This window comes from Cervus canadensis, chromosome 20 (genome assembly GCF_019320065.1).
Source record: "Cervus canadensis isolate Bull #8, Minnesota chromosome 20, ASM1932006v1, whole genome shotgun sequence".
Classification (NCBI taxonomy): domain Eukaryota; kingdom Metazoa; phylum Chordata; class Mammalia; order Artiodactyla; family Cervidae; genus Cervus; species Cervus canadensis.
Window position 1 is genome coordinate 46,548,799 of NC_057405.1, and position 16,104 is coordinate 46,564,902.

The window sequence follows — 16,104 nt, forward strand, 5'->3', positions numbered from 1 at the left end:
GCAGGCTTAGAGGTCAAAGTTGAACAGAAAGAGCCTCCACACCAGTTCGTATGCAACCCTTGTACTCTTTCTCTCCACTGGTCACCTAGTCTGTGTGTGTGTGTGTGTGCCCCCGTGTTTCATAAATAGTACACGAAGGATGGGAAATTATCTCTGTGGGAAAATGTAGTATTTTGGGTTCTCAGCATTTTAGTCATCTGCTCTTGTATTTTTCCAGACTGTGAACTTATTTTGATGCTATTAAAATCTATTCACAGTGATAAAAAAAAAAAGGTAGGGACTCAATGACTTTCCCAATTGCCCTTTTGTCTAGTAGCAAATACCCAAACACTTTAATTTTTCTTTCTATTTCCCTTAGTGGTGGCAAAACAATCCTACTCATCTTTATGAAAGGACCAATCTCAGCCTTTATTTTCTGTTCTGGTAGCTCAGCAGGACAAAACAGTCCCTGGGCTAGCTTGTCTGTCCAGGAGTAAGGATTTTGGCAGCTGCTTTAAGAATTGGCTCCCTGGTGAGGGCGCTGGTCTCCCTTGGGTGTGGGAGAAGGGAGAGGTAGAGGCGACCAGAATCCCATTAAGGTCACAGGCACAAAGGAATCAGGAAGTAAGAAGAAATTATTACAGTCTGTTCATCGCTCAGGATGTTAAAGGCAATAGCCTGGGCTGGCTGGTTAGTCATTAGCAGAAAAGAAAGAGCAGTGAGGGTCAGGACTGGTCAAACCTCTGAGACGGACTTGAGGCGGGGAGAGAGCTGCTGGCAAAGGCAAGGCGTGGAGACAGACTTGCTTGGAGTTCACCTGTTTCTCTTGGTAACTTTTTCCTGGGCCAAGAACCAAGATGCCTCTTTTCTCTTCTCAGGCATTTGTTTAAATAAGGCGTTCTCAAATTTCTTTTTGTGGTGGGAATCCTGAGAAACCTTCCCACCGATCAGCCGCCCACTTTCTCTCCCTGGTTTTGCCGTGGGGCCACAGAAAGGGAGCCGGTGAGTCTCTGCGAGCAGGTTGGCCCGAAGCTGTGAACGGGGCTTTGTACAGTCTCCCAGAGCCGGCAGGGTTGGTGCTGTTTGCAAAGTTTCCGGGTGGAGGAAGAGAAAGTGGATCTGCAGAGAGTGAGGGGAGAGGGAGAAGCCCCTCTCCCCCACTCTTCCCGGGGCCGCCATGGGTAACCTCTGCCTGAGGCTCCGGCCCTGCCTGGATCGTTGTCCCCACTGCTGGTCGTCTGAGGAGGCGGACAAGCCCGGGGTGATTCAGAACCCATGGGCTGACAGCCCTCCTGAGCCTCCCCGGCCGCCGGCTCCAGAGCCGGAGAGAAGCCAGGGCCAGTTCTTTGTGGCTCTATTTGATTACCAGGCTCGGACGGCTGAGGACCTGAGCTTCCACGCGGGTGACAAGCTCCAAGTCCTGGACAAGTCCCACGAGGGCTGGTGGCTGGCCAGGCACTTGGAGAAACGGGCCGACAGCTCCGGCCAGCAGCTGCAGGGCTACATTCCTTCTAACTATGTGGCTGAAGACAGGAGCCTCCAGGCAGAGCCGTGAGTACTACACACGCTATTTCTCAACTCTCTGAGGGCGGGTAATGGGTTTTTCTTTCTTACCTAGCTGCAAACCCATTAATTTTCAAAGAGCTACTTAGAAAGTTATGAGGAAGTACTGGAAAAATCCTTCTAATTGAAACACAGCTCCCCTGAGAGGGGAGAGTGAAACTGGAAGGTAATTGTTGAAGTGACTTCCGTTACAGTGGTATACTCCACCTGTCCTAGGTACCTTTTCATCAACGTAAACAAATGGTGTATTTAATACTCTCTCTTTTCTTTGGCTGTAAAAGAAGTCCGGGCTTCCCTGATGGCTCAGATGATAAAGAATATGCCTGCAACAATGCAGGAGACCCGGGTTGATCCCTGGTTGGGGAAGATCCCCTGGAGAAGAGGATGGCAACCCACTCCAGTATTCTTGCCTGGAAAACCCCACGGACAGAGGAGCCTGGCAGGCTCATGGGGTCACAAAAGAGTCGGATACGACTGAGTGAGCACAAAAGAAGTCATGCCACACATTAACATAGAACTGTGTTTCTTTAGCAGGTGTATCACAGGTCTTCCTTAAACCACACTTGCAAACCTAAAGTCCAGCTCTCTCTTTTTCTAAACTTTTGAAGCATCAGCTCCAGTCCTGATAGACACACAAAACCTAACTAACGAATTAATAGAAGGTCACATTTAGAAGATGTCACTTTTTCCTAGTAAAATCATGACTGGATATTCTTCTTTGAATCCCATTTGGTTTTTATTATAATTAGAAATTAGCCAGCTACAGATGTTCAAGAGGTTTTAAAAAGGAAAATAATGACGGTATTTCTCCAGAGAAGGGGATAGTCTTTACCCTGATATTTGAATAAATCCTATGACTTATAGTGGAACCAAGGAAGAAAATTTTATGTACTTAGGCACTTATCCATCCATCTGTGCACATATCCGTCCATCAATGCAAGTGGCAGGTGGAGCAGTGGCATGGGGAGTTAGGGGGAGGGCAAGGTTATGCTAGTGCTGGTTTGAATAGTAAATAGATAGAGCAAGGTCTTGACAACGGATACTTGGGGTGTGGTGAGTTGAGAAGCAGGCTCTGACTGTTACTTGCCGAAACTGTTTCCACCTCGTTCCAATGAAACCCAAGACTGGGAATGTTTCTCAGGACTCATTTTATAGAGTGGATTCTTTGTAGAGGAATATCTGGGGACTCACTTATTTTCTTATGTGTTTTCTCTTTTGACATGAACTGCAGCATTTTTTACTGGCCTGGGGAAAAATATTGTAGGAAGAGCTATGGTGCATTGTTGCTGCTTTCCAAACTCAAATTCAAATACAGAAGAGAGTTAGGGGACTTTGAGATTTTTTTCCAACATCAGGGGTCTATGAATGTTAAGAAGCACCTTATTTTAAACCTAAATAGAAATGAATTGAAATCTAGACTTCTGACAAATGGAATTGATCTGTTCTCAGATAAGAAAATCACCTGTATGAACATTTATTTCTGTGATAATCTATATGAAATGTCTTTATTCACTGAATGCTTAGTTATATGCATTTATAATATGATTTTTTCTACTACATGATTTCCATGTAAGATATGGTGTTATATATGTTTTATATTCAGTGTAACATAATATTAATGCTAGTGCTTTGAATTCATAATATACTATTTTTGAATATATTCAATTCATTTAACTGCTTAGGACTCCGTTTCCTAATCTGTAAATTCTCTGGGGTCTCCTAGACCTCTAGATTTCTCTATTACATAGGAACGTCATGACCTCTTATGTTTCAAATGTAGTGGTTCAACTACATTCATACTTGACAGAACAATAAGTGCTGAAGACAGCAAGTGAATTGAAATAAGCATTTCAAAAGCAATAATGTTTTGGGTAACAGGATCAAACACAGCACCCTTACTTCTTTAAATTCTTTTTGCCTAACAAAGTAAGACAGTTACATTATCATGGCTATTTTTTGATTCTCAGGGGTTGTCTGTGGCCAAGAATACTTTTTTCCCTCTGTACATAACTCCTGACCTTTCCTCTTGGAATTAGTTCTCAGCAGTGTTCCCATGTGTCACTACCATCCTGTATCTTTGTGGTAGGTTTCTCTTGGGATCTTCACATCCACCGGCATAAAAAGGTGATGCCCAGGAATAGAGACGCAGATGTAGAGAATGAAGCTGTGGACACAGGGGCAGAAAGAGGGTGGGGCAAACTGAGAGAGTAACATTGACATATATACCCTACCCCGTGTAAAGTAGAAAGCTAGCGGGCAGCTGCTGTGTAGGCAGGGAGTTCAGCTTGGTGCTCTGTGATGACCTAGAGGGGTGGGATGAGAGTGGGTGTGTGGGAGGGAGGCCGGAGAGGGAGGAGATATGTGTACGCATATAGCTGATTCACATTGCCATATAGCAGAAACTAACACAACATTGCAATGCAATTATACTCCAGTTAGAAAATAATTAAAAATAAAAAACGTCTGATGCTCACATACTGCTCTCAGGCCTCCTGGTAAGCATGAGCCACTTGTTTCCTTTCAAGTGTACACCATGACTTTTCCCTGTGAACCCAGGTTGCTAATGAGGTTCTTGCAACCAAACGGCTAAATTGCTTCAGTGCTTTTTTTGCAGGTGGCTGTAGCCTCTAGAATTTCACCCCATTTCAAGTAGAAGCAATTTTAACTTAGTCTTCTAAGTGAAAGTATCCAAGTGATCCACAGTGCCTTAATACCCGGGGAATTATTTTTTTTTTTAAAAGAAGCTTCTTTTAATAACTTTCTTATGTGAGTTTTTAAATTTCTATTACTTATGAATAAATAAACTTCCTCTTTTTCCTTATGAATTCTATGAAAGTTAATGTTTATTTTACAAGGAGCTCAGTATATAGTATTAAGTAAAGATTATTATCTTCACATGTGTGGGATGAGTGGCAGTGGGAAATCAATGAAAGTCATCATCCAGTTCCTTATTAGACTAGTTTAGTGCAATGCATTTTAGTATCTATTGTTAATGTCTTTATCCTTGACTTGCATTAATAAGAAAACAGTGGAAATACTTTTGGAGTAATTAGTAGCAGGGCATGTCAGTTAAGTTTCAGTGTTGGTTTGTTCCTTTGTTTCTTTTAATGTTAGGAAATAAAGATGTTAGAAAAAGAACTAGACTATTATTAAAAGACAAACTAATATAATAATTGATTACTCAATTCCACCTAGAAATGCTTTACCTTTTCTGAATACTTTACATTAGATGATATAATAAGTTCATTCTTAATGATTTATTTTGTTTCTAGGAAGAATCACTGTTTTATCTTCAATTTTAATTCCTAGATCCTTTCATAGATGAGTGTTTTTCTTCCACATCTTCAACATGGAATCCCTCAAAAATCTTACTCTTAGGCTCTGATTACTCGGAACTCACTGCACCCTTTTAAAATTCGATGTTCTTGGAGATATAGGTTAAGTTCTCCCAGAAAAGAATGTTATGGAAATTACCTATGAATCTTGGAGCCAAGAACAATGGCTTTAAATTCTATTGCGAAAAAAATTCAAGTGATGAAATAGATTGATGAAAAGCAAAAAGATCAGTAACTGTATAATTTCCACAAAGCATCATTCATCTATGAAGGGTTTAAAAGTTGCTTCCATAATTGTTTCTGTGCTTTTGGAGGTTCCCACCTTTGATGTTAAACTGGACTGGACTCACAAGTACTTTGTGAAAAGATTTTCCTACTCTTATTGCCATGTAAAGGTAGATTGGGCTTCCTTCATGGCTCAGTGGTAAAGAATCTTCCTGCAATGCAGGAGATGGGTTCAATTCCTGGGTTGGAAAGATTCCCTGGAGAAGGAAATGGCAACCTACACCAGTATTCTTGCCTGGGAAACCCCATGGACAGAGGTGCCTGGTGGGCTACAGTCCATGTGGTTGCAAAAGAGTTGGACATCGACTTAAGGACTAAACAATAACAACAAAAGGTATATTGTTTACAATTCCTCTCCTATTCACCATGATGTAGATGGCCTTGAAAAAGAGCACAAGAATAAATATTTGTAACTTGTAAATTTATTGTTAGTTTATGCTTGTCAGATAAAAGTGTTAGAATTTTATGAAGTTTTAAGATAATAGAATTTCTATTTGTTTAAGGAATATTTTTCTAATCATGCTCCTCTTTAATGTGTCAGACTAAAATTCTGTCAAGATTTTATCTAACGTAAAGTCATTGCTACTGTCTGGCTTGAAGAAAGTAGCATGGGGAAATAAACTAGTATATGCTCAGAAAGAGAATTCTCTTACACCACTATCTAAAAATACAATTGCAACTTTACCACTTGGTTATTTGAGTACTGTTGAATTTAATAATAATTATCCAATATAAGTTGTACACAATGTTCCTAGTTGTTTTCAGCTTAGATGTCAGTAGATGTCTTTCTCTGCTAGGATATGAAGCCTGCATTTGAATCTTAAAGAGAGAGGAACAATGTGTTTTAAAAATTATTTACCATCAATCAATCAATCAATAAATAAAAAGGCATCAGGATATTCACAAATCAATCTAGCATATCTACTTTGAGTAGTTGAAATCATTAGAAAATCACCGATGGGTAAGCAGTCACATAAATATTCTTAATCCACACCATTTCTTTCTTTTTCTTTGTTCTAGTTTTCAGGGAAGACTAAATGCATATAGGTAGAATTGGAAAATAACATATTTTCAATTTCTCTCCTTGAAGACAAAGTATTCTTAGATCTATAGTTTAAAAAACTAAGTAAAATGTTTATTTTTATATAAAAGTAAAATGCATTATAAGAATACATGTGGCTATTTATCAAATTAAATGTTTTGGATAATCCCAAGATAAGAATTTTCAGACAAACAATTTAAATCAATAAAAGCATACTTCTATGCTGAGATTAACTGGAAAACTCTGTAATTAAATGACTGCATTTCTTATAAAATTATGATGTAATCTTATTTATTTATCCTTTAATATAAAATAACAGTGTGATAAATTTATTGCTCAAATACTTTGTAAAAATTAAGACCCAGCAAAGCCAGAAATAAATGAATAAAATTTAAATAAAAGAAGTAAAATAAGTACTTTTAAGATTTATTAAAAAAATGGGGAGGGGGGTTCAGGATGGGGAACACATGTAAATCCATGGCTGACTCATGTCAATGTATGGCAAAAACCACTACAATATTGTAAAGTAATTAGCCTCCAACTAATAAAAATAAACGGAAAAAAAATTACATTTCAGGTATAGTGTTACATGGTTTTTCATGTTAATATAATTGTACTACATTTATGTTTATATAACTGTGTTTATGTCCATTATTTAATGCATTATATGTATTTTTTCATCATTTTTAAGAAAAATGATAATTAACTGCTACATTAAATACATTTTATAAGAACAATGGCAAAATTACAGAAATGAGGAAAAGAGAAATCAGCAGAATTTCATTAAAATCAGAGTAAAAGTATAAGTGTAATTAATAACAGTTTAAAATAGTTGATTAATAGCAGTAAAACTTGATTACATGCATCTCAAAATATTATTCCTTTGAGAAGCAATGAAGTACCATAGTATGGAATTATTAAAATAAGTCAGAAGTCAGTCATTTAATTGGTAAACTTTATTTGGAAGTTTCAGCTGCAACATGCCATTCAGAACCACTCGCTCTTAATAAAAGTATGGGTTATTTTTTCCTTTTCAGATTTTCAACAAATTTTTAGTGAGGGAAAACATTATATGTACATGGAATATTAATAACTCATAAACTACTGTGCTTCAGTCCTAAAGATTAGAACTTAAATTCCAGCTTGATTGAATTCATTCTTTGAGAAAAGAGGAAAGATTCTATTGGTTTGTTTTTTTTTCAAATTGGTTTGATTTTGTTCAAGTGAATTTATTTAAAGGTTTGGTTTGTCTCTGTAGATAGATCCTAGTATTACTTTTTCAAGCATTTCGCAAAACTGACATAAAAGTAGACACAACCTTCTATATAGTAAAGTAGGACTATTAAGCAACCACTGTGTCCTATGGACTAGGTCCTGAGGCTTCCCAAAGAGAAACAAACAAGACTTTGCCTCAATTAAGTGTCTGATTTTCAGCTCAGAAAACTTTGTATTTCGCAACTGCCTATACCACAGTGAGAATCTATACAGTAAATAAAAATCAGAGACATTTTTTAGTTCTTCTGTTGGATATTTTAATTTGGTCCAAATGTTAATGGTATAGAATTTTGATTGAGGTATAATGCTGGTTGCCCTTTTTGATCTGGCCTGTGGTGTCCTTAAAAACCAGGCTATGGGTCCCAAAGATCTGAATTTGAATCTGGCTCTGTCATGACTTTGAGTGACTTGCAGTAAATAGGAATAAAAATGACCCCTATCTCATTGGATCAACATGTGACATAAATTAATTAGGTTGTTGTGCAGAAAGCACGCACCATAGAGAACCTGACACATAGTCAGGGCTTAAGAAATGTTATCTGTTATTTAGCTGGTCAGCTCTTTCTTTACCTCTGCCTAAATGGATAAGGAAATGGCAACCCACTCCAGTATTCTTGCCTGGAGAATCCCATGGACAGAGGAGCCTGGTGGGCTACAGCCCACGGGGTTGCAAAGAGTCGGACACAACTGAGTGACTACACTTTCAAATGGATAACACTTTGCACACCCCACTCCAGCCTCAACTCACAATATTCTTTCCCTATAGCAGCATTCACATGTTGAGCATTTTTCCATCTTTCTTCCATACACCCTTTTCCCTGGGGTCTTTAGCTTCCTGTGTGTGCCTGCTCAGTCGCTCAGTCGTGTCCGACTCTTTGTGACCCCATGGACTGTGGCCTGTCAGGCTCCTCTGTCCATGGGATTTTCCAGCCAAGAGTACTGGAGTGGGTTGCCATTTCCTTCTGCAGGGAATCTTCCCGACCTATGGATTGAACCTGTGTCTTTTGCATCTTCTGCCTTCTTTACCCCTGCGCCACCTGGGACACCCCAGGAGTGGGTTATTGTGCTTGCAAACTCTCCCTCTTTTTTTGCCCTGACCAATTCTCATTCATCCCTCAGGTCTTACCTTGTTTGTTCCTCTCTCCCTGAAGGCTTTCCTGACTTTCTAGAAGACATCAGGTCTTCCTGCTCAGAGCCTTTAGTATCAGCTTTCATTATTCTCATTCTTTTCTCTAAGACTCTAAGCTCTGTTTGTGGGAGGTGGGGAGATGAGCTATTGCCTTGGGCTCCGAAACTTTGTGTAGTGCCTGTGCATAATAAACACTCATAAATGTTGGTTGAGTAAATGAATAATTAAATGGTGATTGCTTATCTGTAAATCTCAGGTCTTCTATTGAAATAAGAAGCAGCTGTCTTATGGAAATAAGAACCACCTCTTCGACTTTTTCTGCCTGAGTTCCTTTTTTTTAACCTACCAAGAAAATCTACTGAGTTTCCTCATTTGAGGGATGGACCATTTTGCATTTTTTTCTCAATGAATTGTCCATGCCTCAATTTCTGGTTATAGTCATAATAGCATAATTTCCAGGCTCCTAGAAATTAGTGGCTTCATTCGGTCCCTAAGGGAAAAATATTTAGGGGGTTATAGACTGATTTGAATATTCTATGTAATGTAGAATGAATACCAAGCCAGGAACTGATTGTGAATTTCACTGAAGTGATATCTAAAAATAGCATATACACATACCTAAACTATATTGTGGTTAATTTAAAGTAAAGGAATCACTGGCCTGAGCTTTTAATGGATGGAAAACCAAAACCCAATTTACAAAATTAATGTTGTGGGACCAGAGTTATAATTTCAGTTTTTATGCTGAACATATACAACCTCAAATTATTATGTGTATGAAATATTTTTCAGTTTGTGCATGCTGAAAGTTTGACTTTTTTTTTTTTTTACTGAATATTAGGATTGTCACTATTACCTTCTAAAACATTACCAAACAAAATAATTACATGTTTTTTTACCAGCTTTCTTACCAATTAGCTGTTAATTTCTCTGCAGCATTCTCTCATTCTCAGTTCTTAGCACATCATAGCACTGGAAGGACTTTCTGGGGAAGGTAGTTGTGCAGATTAATTTCAGCTTCAATAATATTTCAGACCTCCTAAGGCTCTTTTCCTGAAGACTGCAACTTTAGCAGTTAGTCTATGTGAATGTTTCTTTGAAGATGAACATAACAGAAGAATTTTTCTAAAATGCATAGATGCAAATGTAGAACATGTGATCTGTATTACCCAACTTATTGCTCATTGGGCTAATTTCAGATACTATAATAAACTACCCTTGTGTAATACCTTTGTCATGTCATTTTTTTTCCCACAAAGTTTTTCAGTTATATTTTTTTTTTATTTAAAAACTGAACTAATTTTAGTGTTAGCCTTTAATTTTTTTTATGTTTTCTTTTTTACTCATATGACATTATTTTATACAGCCTTTAAATTCAGAATAAATTTCTCAATTAGAGTTTTTATCCATTACTTTTGTGCCTTCTTAAGGGTAAAGTGAAAATACAATTCAAGAAATATTATTGCTGAGAACTTTTGAACTTTATGAAAAGTGAAAGTGTTAGTTACTCAGTTATATCTGACTCTGCGACTCATAGACTGTAGACTGCCAGGATCCTCCGTCCATGGAATTTTCCAGGCAAGAATACTGGAGTGGGTAGTCATTCCCTTCTCCAGGGGCTCCTCCTGACCCAGGGATGGAACCTGGGTCTCCTCCATGGCAGGCGGATTTTTTTTTTTTTTTAACCACTGAGCCACTAGGGAAACCCTTGAACTTTATATTAGGTTTCTAATATGAAGAGCTTTTAGAATCTTACTTTAAAATAAATCTTTCCACAAACACAAATGTTGCATAACACACGGCAGTTGATTTGGATTATTCAGAAAAATCCTATATGTGTGCTCATTTGTTTAGACGTGTTGGACTTTTTATGACTCCGTAGACTATAGCCCACCAGGCTCCTCTGTCCATGGAATTCTTCAGGCAAGAATACTGGAGTGGGTTGCCATTTCCATCTCCAGGGGATCTTCCCAACCCAGGGATCGAAACCAGTCTCTGTGTCTCCTGCACTGAAAGGTGGATTCTTTACCACTAATGTCACCTGGGAAGCCTATATAGTTCCAGTGAAAGGCCAGTAATTCGATAGACTAAAGTCACCCCAGTATCACATATATCTTTTAGCCATTTCTGAAAATTAGTTACAACATACCAAGATTCCTATAAGGGACACTATTGCAAGCTCCAGAATTGTGCTCCTTGCAAAGTCGCTGCCAGAATGTCGTCTCTGGTGGTGCCTGTATTATTTCTGTGAAGTTGGACTCAGGATACTTTCTGCATATCTTTTCAGCATTTTTAGTCACTGAAGAAGATAGAGTCTACCAGATCCATGTATCCATTCAATACGCTTTTTGTGTATATTTACCATGTTAAAAGCACTGTTTTTGAACAATGGGAGATAACAAAATGAATAAGACAGTGCTTTTTCTCCAGATAATTTTACAGTTTCTGGAGGTAAGACTATTAAACCAAGAATGTATGTCAATGCCTATTAGACAAAGACTACCAAGAACACACCTTTAGTAGTTTATTATTCATTACAAGGAAAGAGACAGCACCCCATGGACAACAGTGGAGCATCTCAGTAGGAGTATTAGAACACACGAGAGGATTTGGGGCAGTGACTTTGGGGAGATTTTAGGAAGCAAGACTCCTCTGGATGGATTGCTGTCAGGCAGCAGGGTAACTGTATGGTTTTGTATCTTAATTAATCTTATTGAGAAAGAGGGAAGACTAGATCAAGATTAAAGTTATGGTTGGTAAAGAAATAGCAGTCATTTATGTTAACCAAAATAGGTGGATGCTTGGTCATTTTTGTGCTTGGACAATGTCCATTTTTTTGGTGAGTGTTCAGATATGATTAAGAGTGAGCTGATCTTGTTTTTGTCTTGATCCGTCATGGTCACAGAGCGGCCTTGTGTGCTGTTGGTGTTCTGTGAGGTTGTTTATGTTCAACAGGAGAACTCCCAGGCCTAGTCTGAAGTGCCAGGCAAACTCTTGGGTGCCAGAGCTGCTTTTCTGTCTCAGCCAGCACAGGACAGATGCTGATAAATGCCATAGAGTAGCACAACTGTCTGTCATATAGCTTGCACTTAAAAATAGTGTTTTAAAGGATGTTGAAGAAACAAATACATGGATGAATATGTGCAGAGGTAGAAGAGATACATTCTGGTTTGGGGAAAATCTCACCTTTCTTTCAGGGTTCTGCTCTCATGACCCCTTTCCAAGAGCCTTTTTCTAACCTTTATAGAAATAATTCATAGTTTGTTTTCCCCATAATTTTGTATATCTTGTTAGTAGAACAGTAATAAATAATGTGCACGCTAGGTCTTTTCAGTTGTGTCCAACTCTTTGTGACCCTATGGACTGTAGTTCCCACACACTTTTCTGTCCTTGGGATTCTCCAGGCAAGAATAACGAAGTGGGTTGCCGTGCCCTCCTCCAGAATAATAAAAAATAACTGGTATTTATTGAGACTTTATCATTATGCTATTCAAAAAAATACAAAATAATTGCACTTGTATTACCTTATATATTACAACCTGCTGAGGTAGCTACTTTCCCTGATGGCTCAGAAGGTAAAGAATCTGCTGCAATGCAGGAGACCTGAGTTTGAGCCCTGGGTCAGGAAGATCCCCTGGAGAAGGGAATGGCAAACCACTCCAGTATTCCTGCCTGGAGAATTCCATGGACAGAGGAGGCCGGCCAGCTATAGTCCATGGCATCGTAAAGAATCGGACATGACTGAGTGAATAGCAATACACTTTACAGATGAGGAAATTGAAGCTAAGAGAATTTAAGCAAATTGCTCAAAGCTACACAGCTGATAAATGATGAAACTGAGATTTGCCTGCCTCCATCCTGCCTCTGGAGTCTCTGCTTTTATCATATGATGGCTAGTTGCATAACTTTCGTCTTTCATATGAGACTGTGAAGTCTTAGAGGGCAGGATACCTACATTTCCTGCATCATGACTGGAAAACTGTTTAAGACAATGTCTGTGCTCCAGCCAATTTGTAATCCCAGGAGGTGAGACTCTCTATTGTGTCCTGAAGTTGCAAATTCCCTGTAGTAGAAGCATTGTCTGATTTAATTTTACTCAATGCTTATCCATGAGACAATTCAGTACAAATTGTTGAACATGGGGGAAGGGAAGTAAAAGTATATCCAGGGAATGGGAAGTTGTGTAATTTAACTGAAGTATTTATGGAGAGGGCTATGAGAAATAAATCTGAAGAAAGAGGTTGGCACAAGGTTTTGGAAAAGACCATGTATGCCAGGTTAAAGAGTTTGGGTTTTGTTTGATAAGAAACAGATGGATAGTCATGCTTTGAAAAGACAGTGATGATGTGGAAATAAAATGGAGAAGAGAGTGGCTAGGTGGTGATAGAGAAGCTGTACCCAATGTCTCCAGCATGAGTTTATCAGGGTTTAATTTCTAATTGTGGTACTGTTAAAAAAGGAAGAGTAGGAATATAGCAATTTCATGAATGAAAAATCAAGAGGACTTAGGGGAAGAGAAATAATTAACATTTTTAAGTATCTTTGATGTGCTGAACACACAAAACTGTATACATGAGCTAATTTAATCTTTGTAATAGTCCTGCAAGGCAAGTTTTCTTATCACTGCTTTTAGGACAAGAAAACTGAAACTCAGATTCAAATAAATGCAAGATAAAATAAATGCAAAATATCTGGTAAATACTAGAGGCAAAACTAATTAGATGTAGAAGAAGAAAAAGAGAGGATTTAAAAATATATTTTTTGAGACCACGTGAAATATTAAGAGAAATATACATTTCATAAAGTCCTCTTTTTATTGGGGGCATGGTTGAAACAGAAAAAAAGACAATACGTTCACTTTTAAGAATGTCGAATGTGAAGTACTGAGTCATCTCAGTGGAAATGTCCAGGAGAAATGCAAAAATACAAAAATATGGGCAAAAAGAGGTCTATCTTATAAAGATAGATTTTTGAAGGCATTCACTCTGAGGTGTTATAGGTGTTACAGGGATATGAGAACTGCAGGGCATTGTAGATTTCAGAACTATAGTGTGAGAGGCTAAGAAACAGGAGAAGGAGTCAAAGATTAACTCTTTAGAAATGCCCATAGTTTAGGTGTGTAGACGTGGTGAGTAGATTGTAATAATAACTCTGTTGTTCACACCTCCTTGTTACATACTCTTGGGTAATCTCCTCCCATACAGACTCTCAGTTGGCCAAGAAACTTGCTTTGTCCAGTGGAACAATTATAAACATGACAAAAATAGAGATCGAAAAGGGCTTACATGTTGGGGCTTGCTTTTTTATTGTCCTTGGAGTTCTGCAACTACTATGAAAAAGCTCAAGCAACCTCCTGGAAGATGGAAGATTATGTGAAGAGAGGCCCTGTTTGTCCCAGGTGACTCACAAGCTGAGTGGAGACTCATGATCAAGCCCAGCTAAGATCAGCTGAACTCACTCCAAATTGCTCACTTTTAGATTCCTGAGTTAACCAAATATAGTCAGCTCTTCATATCTGTAGGTTCTATATCTGTGTATTGGGATCGCAAAGAGTTGGACACGACTGAGCGACTGAACTGAACTGATTCAACTAAATATGATAGAAAATATTTGGAAAAAAATTTCCAAAAAATGAAACTTGAATTGTCACATGTTGGCAACAGTTACATAGCATTTATGTTGTATTAGGTATTATAAACAATTCAGAGATGATTTAAAGTATCTCTAAAGGATATGTGTAGATTGTATGCAAATAATATATGATTTTATAAATATAGGGGACTTGAGCATCCACAGATATTGGTATTCTGGAACCAACCCCCTCTGATAAGGAGGGAAGACTAGCTATTAGAAAGCAAAACCTAACTAATGTAGGGAAGAAGAGCTCCTGAAGAAAACAGTGAAGAATTAAAGAAGAAGAAAGACAAACGGCATCTTATCAAAATGGAGTGTCAAGAGGGAAGTTTTGGGTCAAATGCTTAACAAAGGTCAGAGTAATGAGGAAGAGGTAAAGACCATTAGATTTACTGGAAGATTACTGGTGACACTAAAAAGCAGTTTTATCATGTAATTATGGATGATATCATGCACTGAAGAGTGTAGGTGAGTTATAACAAGGAACTTCATGCTCTGACTGGGACTCTGCACTGGGAGGTGTAGGCTGGGTTGAGCCATAGTTTTGTATGATAGGGCTCTACTCACTGGACTTGGGTCCATCCTGAGAATCAGAGCTGAGGAAAGACAAAATCAAAACAGGCAGTGGAACTTAGCTGCCTCCATCTCTGAGCAGAGTATGCAGGGTCTTAAGGACTATGTCTTGTTGGGATTTTCCAAAAGTGTCACCTTCTTTAGGGCATCAGAGTTGGTAGCTTTGCAACATCCTTCGGTGGGTTAGGTATTTGGATTTGGAAGTTAAGGCAGAATGAGGATAAATAAAGGGTTCAGCTTTAGTGCAGTTTGGGCTTCCCAAAATTGTTGGAAAAATTAAAAAATTTTCTCTTGGGTGCTATAGTCTCAAGTTTTAGGGTCATGTGGAAAGACTAAGCGTAGTTCAAGGTCTTAAAGTAGAAGCAGCAAATATGTAAATAACTTTTAAAGAAGTTTGTCTGTGAAGGAAAAGAAACATATAGGAAAATACAGATGGTCCCTAACTTTCAATGATTTGACTTACGATTTTTCAACTTTATGATGGTGTGAAACCAATCTGCATTCAGCAGAAATCATAATTTGAATTTTGAATTTTGACCTTTTCCTGGGCTAGTGTTACAGGGTCCTATGCTCACTCATGATATTGGACTGTGGCAGTGAGCCTTGGTTCCCAGTCAGCCATGCGATGGTGAGTTTTTAAACAATCCGTACTCTTAAAATCATCCTGTACCCATACTCCCATCCTGTTTTTCACTTTCAGTATATTATTCAATAAATTACATGAGATATTCATCACTATATTATAGAATAGCCTTAGATGGTTTTGCTCAACTGTAGGCTGATGTAAGTGTTGTGTAAGCATAGCACATAAAATGTAGGCTATGCTAAGCTATGATGTTCAGAAGGTTAAGTATAATGAATGAATTTTTGACTTACAATATTTTCAACTTATGATAAGTTTATTGGGACATAACCTCCATCCTAAGTCTAGGAAGATCTGTATATTAAATAGGCTTGATGATCAAAACTTACTTGGAAATACTTAGTCACTTTAAAAGTTCTTTGAAAATACTTCATACTTTATTATATATCTTCATCTACATTTTTAATCCTTCTTTTTTATGGTGTAGTTGTAGTACTATTTTACAAAATAAAAAGAATGAACTCAGATACACCTGTTGCAGAATAAAAAAACAATATGTAGTCCTCCTTTGAATAAAAAGACTAGGTAGTCCTCTTTGCATTTTCTTAGAAGACAAATAGGGAGTCCGTTAGGTAAGCCCTGATTGTCTTCTATTATATACTATAGTTATAGGATACTCCTGGTTTAACTTCAGGGTATTATCATA

The 16,104-nt window shown here is 38.0% G+C and overlaps 1 protein-coding gene across 1 annotated transcript in view; it reads left to right on the plus strand.

The window, feature by feature from the left end:
• The first annotated feature begins 543 nt into the window (after nt 1-543).
• The window catches only part of FRK (fyn related Src family tyrosine kinase), a 97,220-nt gene continuing 81,659 nt past the window's right edge, over nt 544-16,104 (plus strand). The window contains exon 1 of the mRNA XM_043439662.1: nt 544-1,530. Within this exon, the coding sequence (XP_043295597.1) occupies nt 1,157-1,530 (374 nt within the window). The 5' untranslated portion in view covers nt 544-1,156. The remainder of the gene's footprint in view (nt 1,531-16,104) is intronic.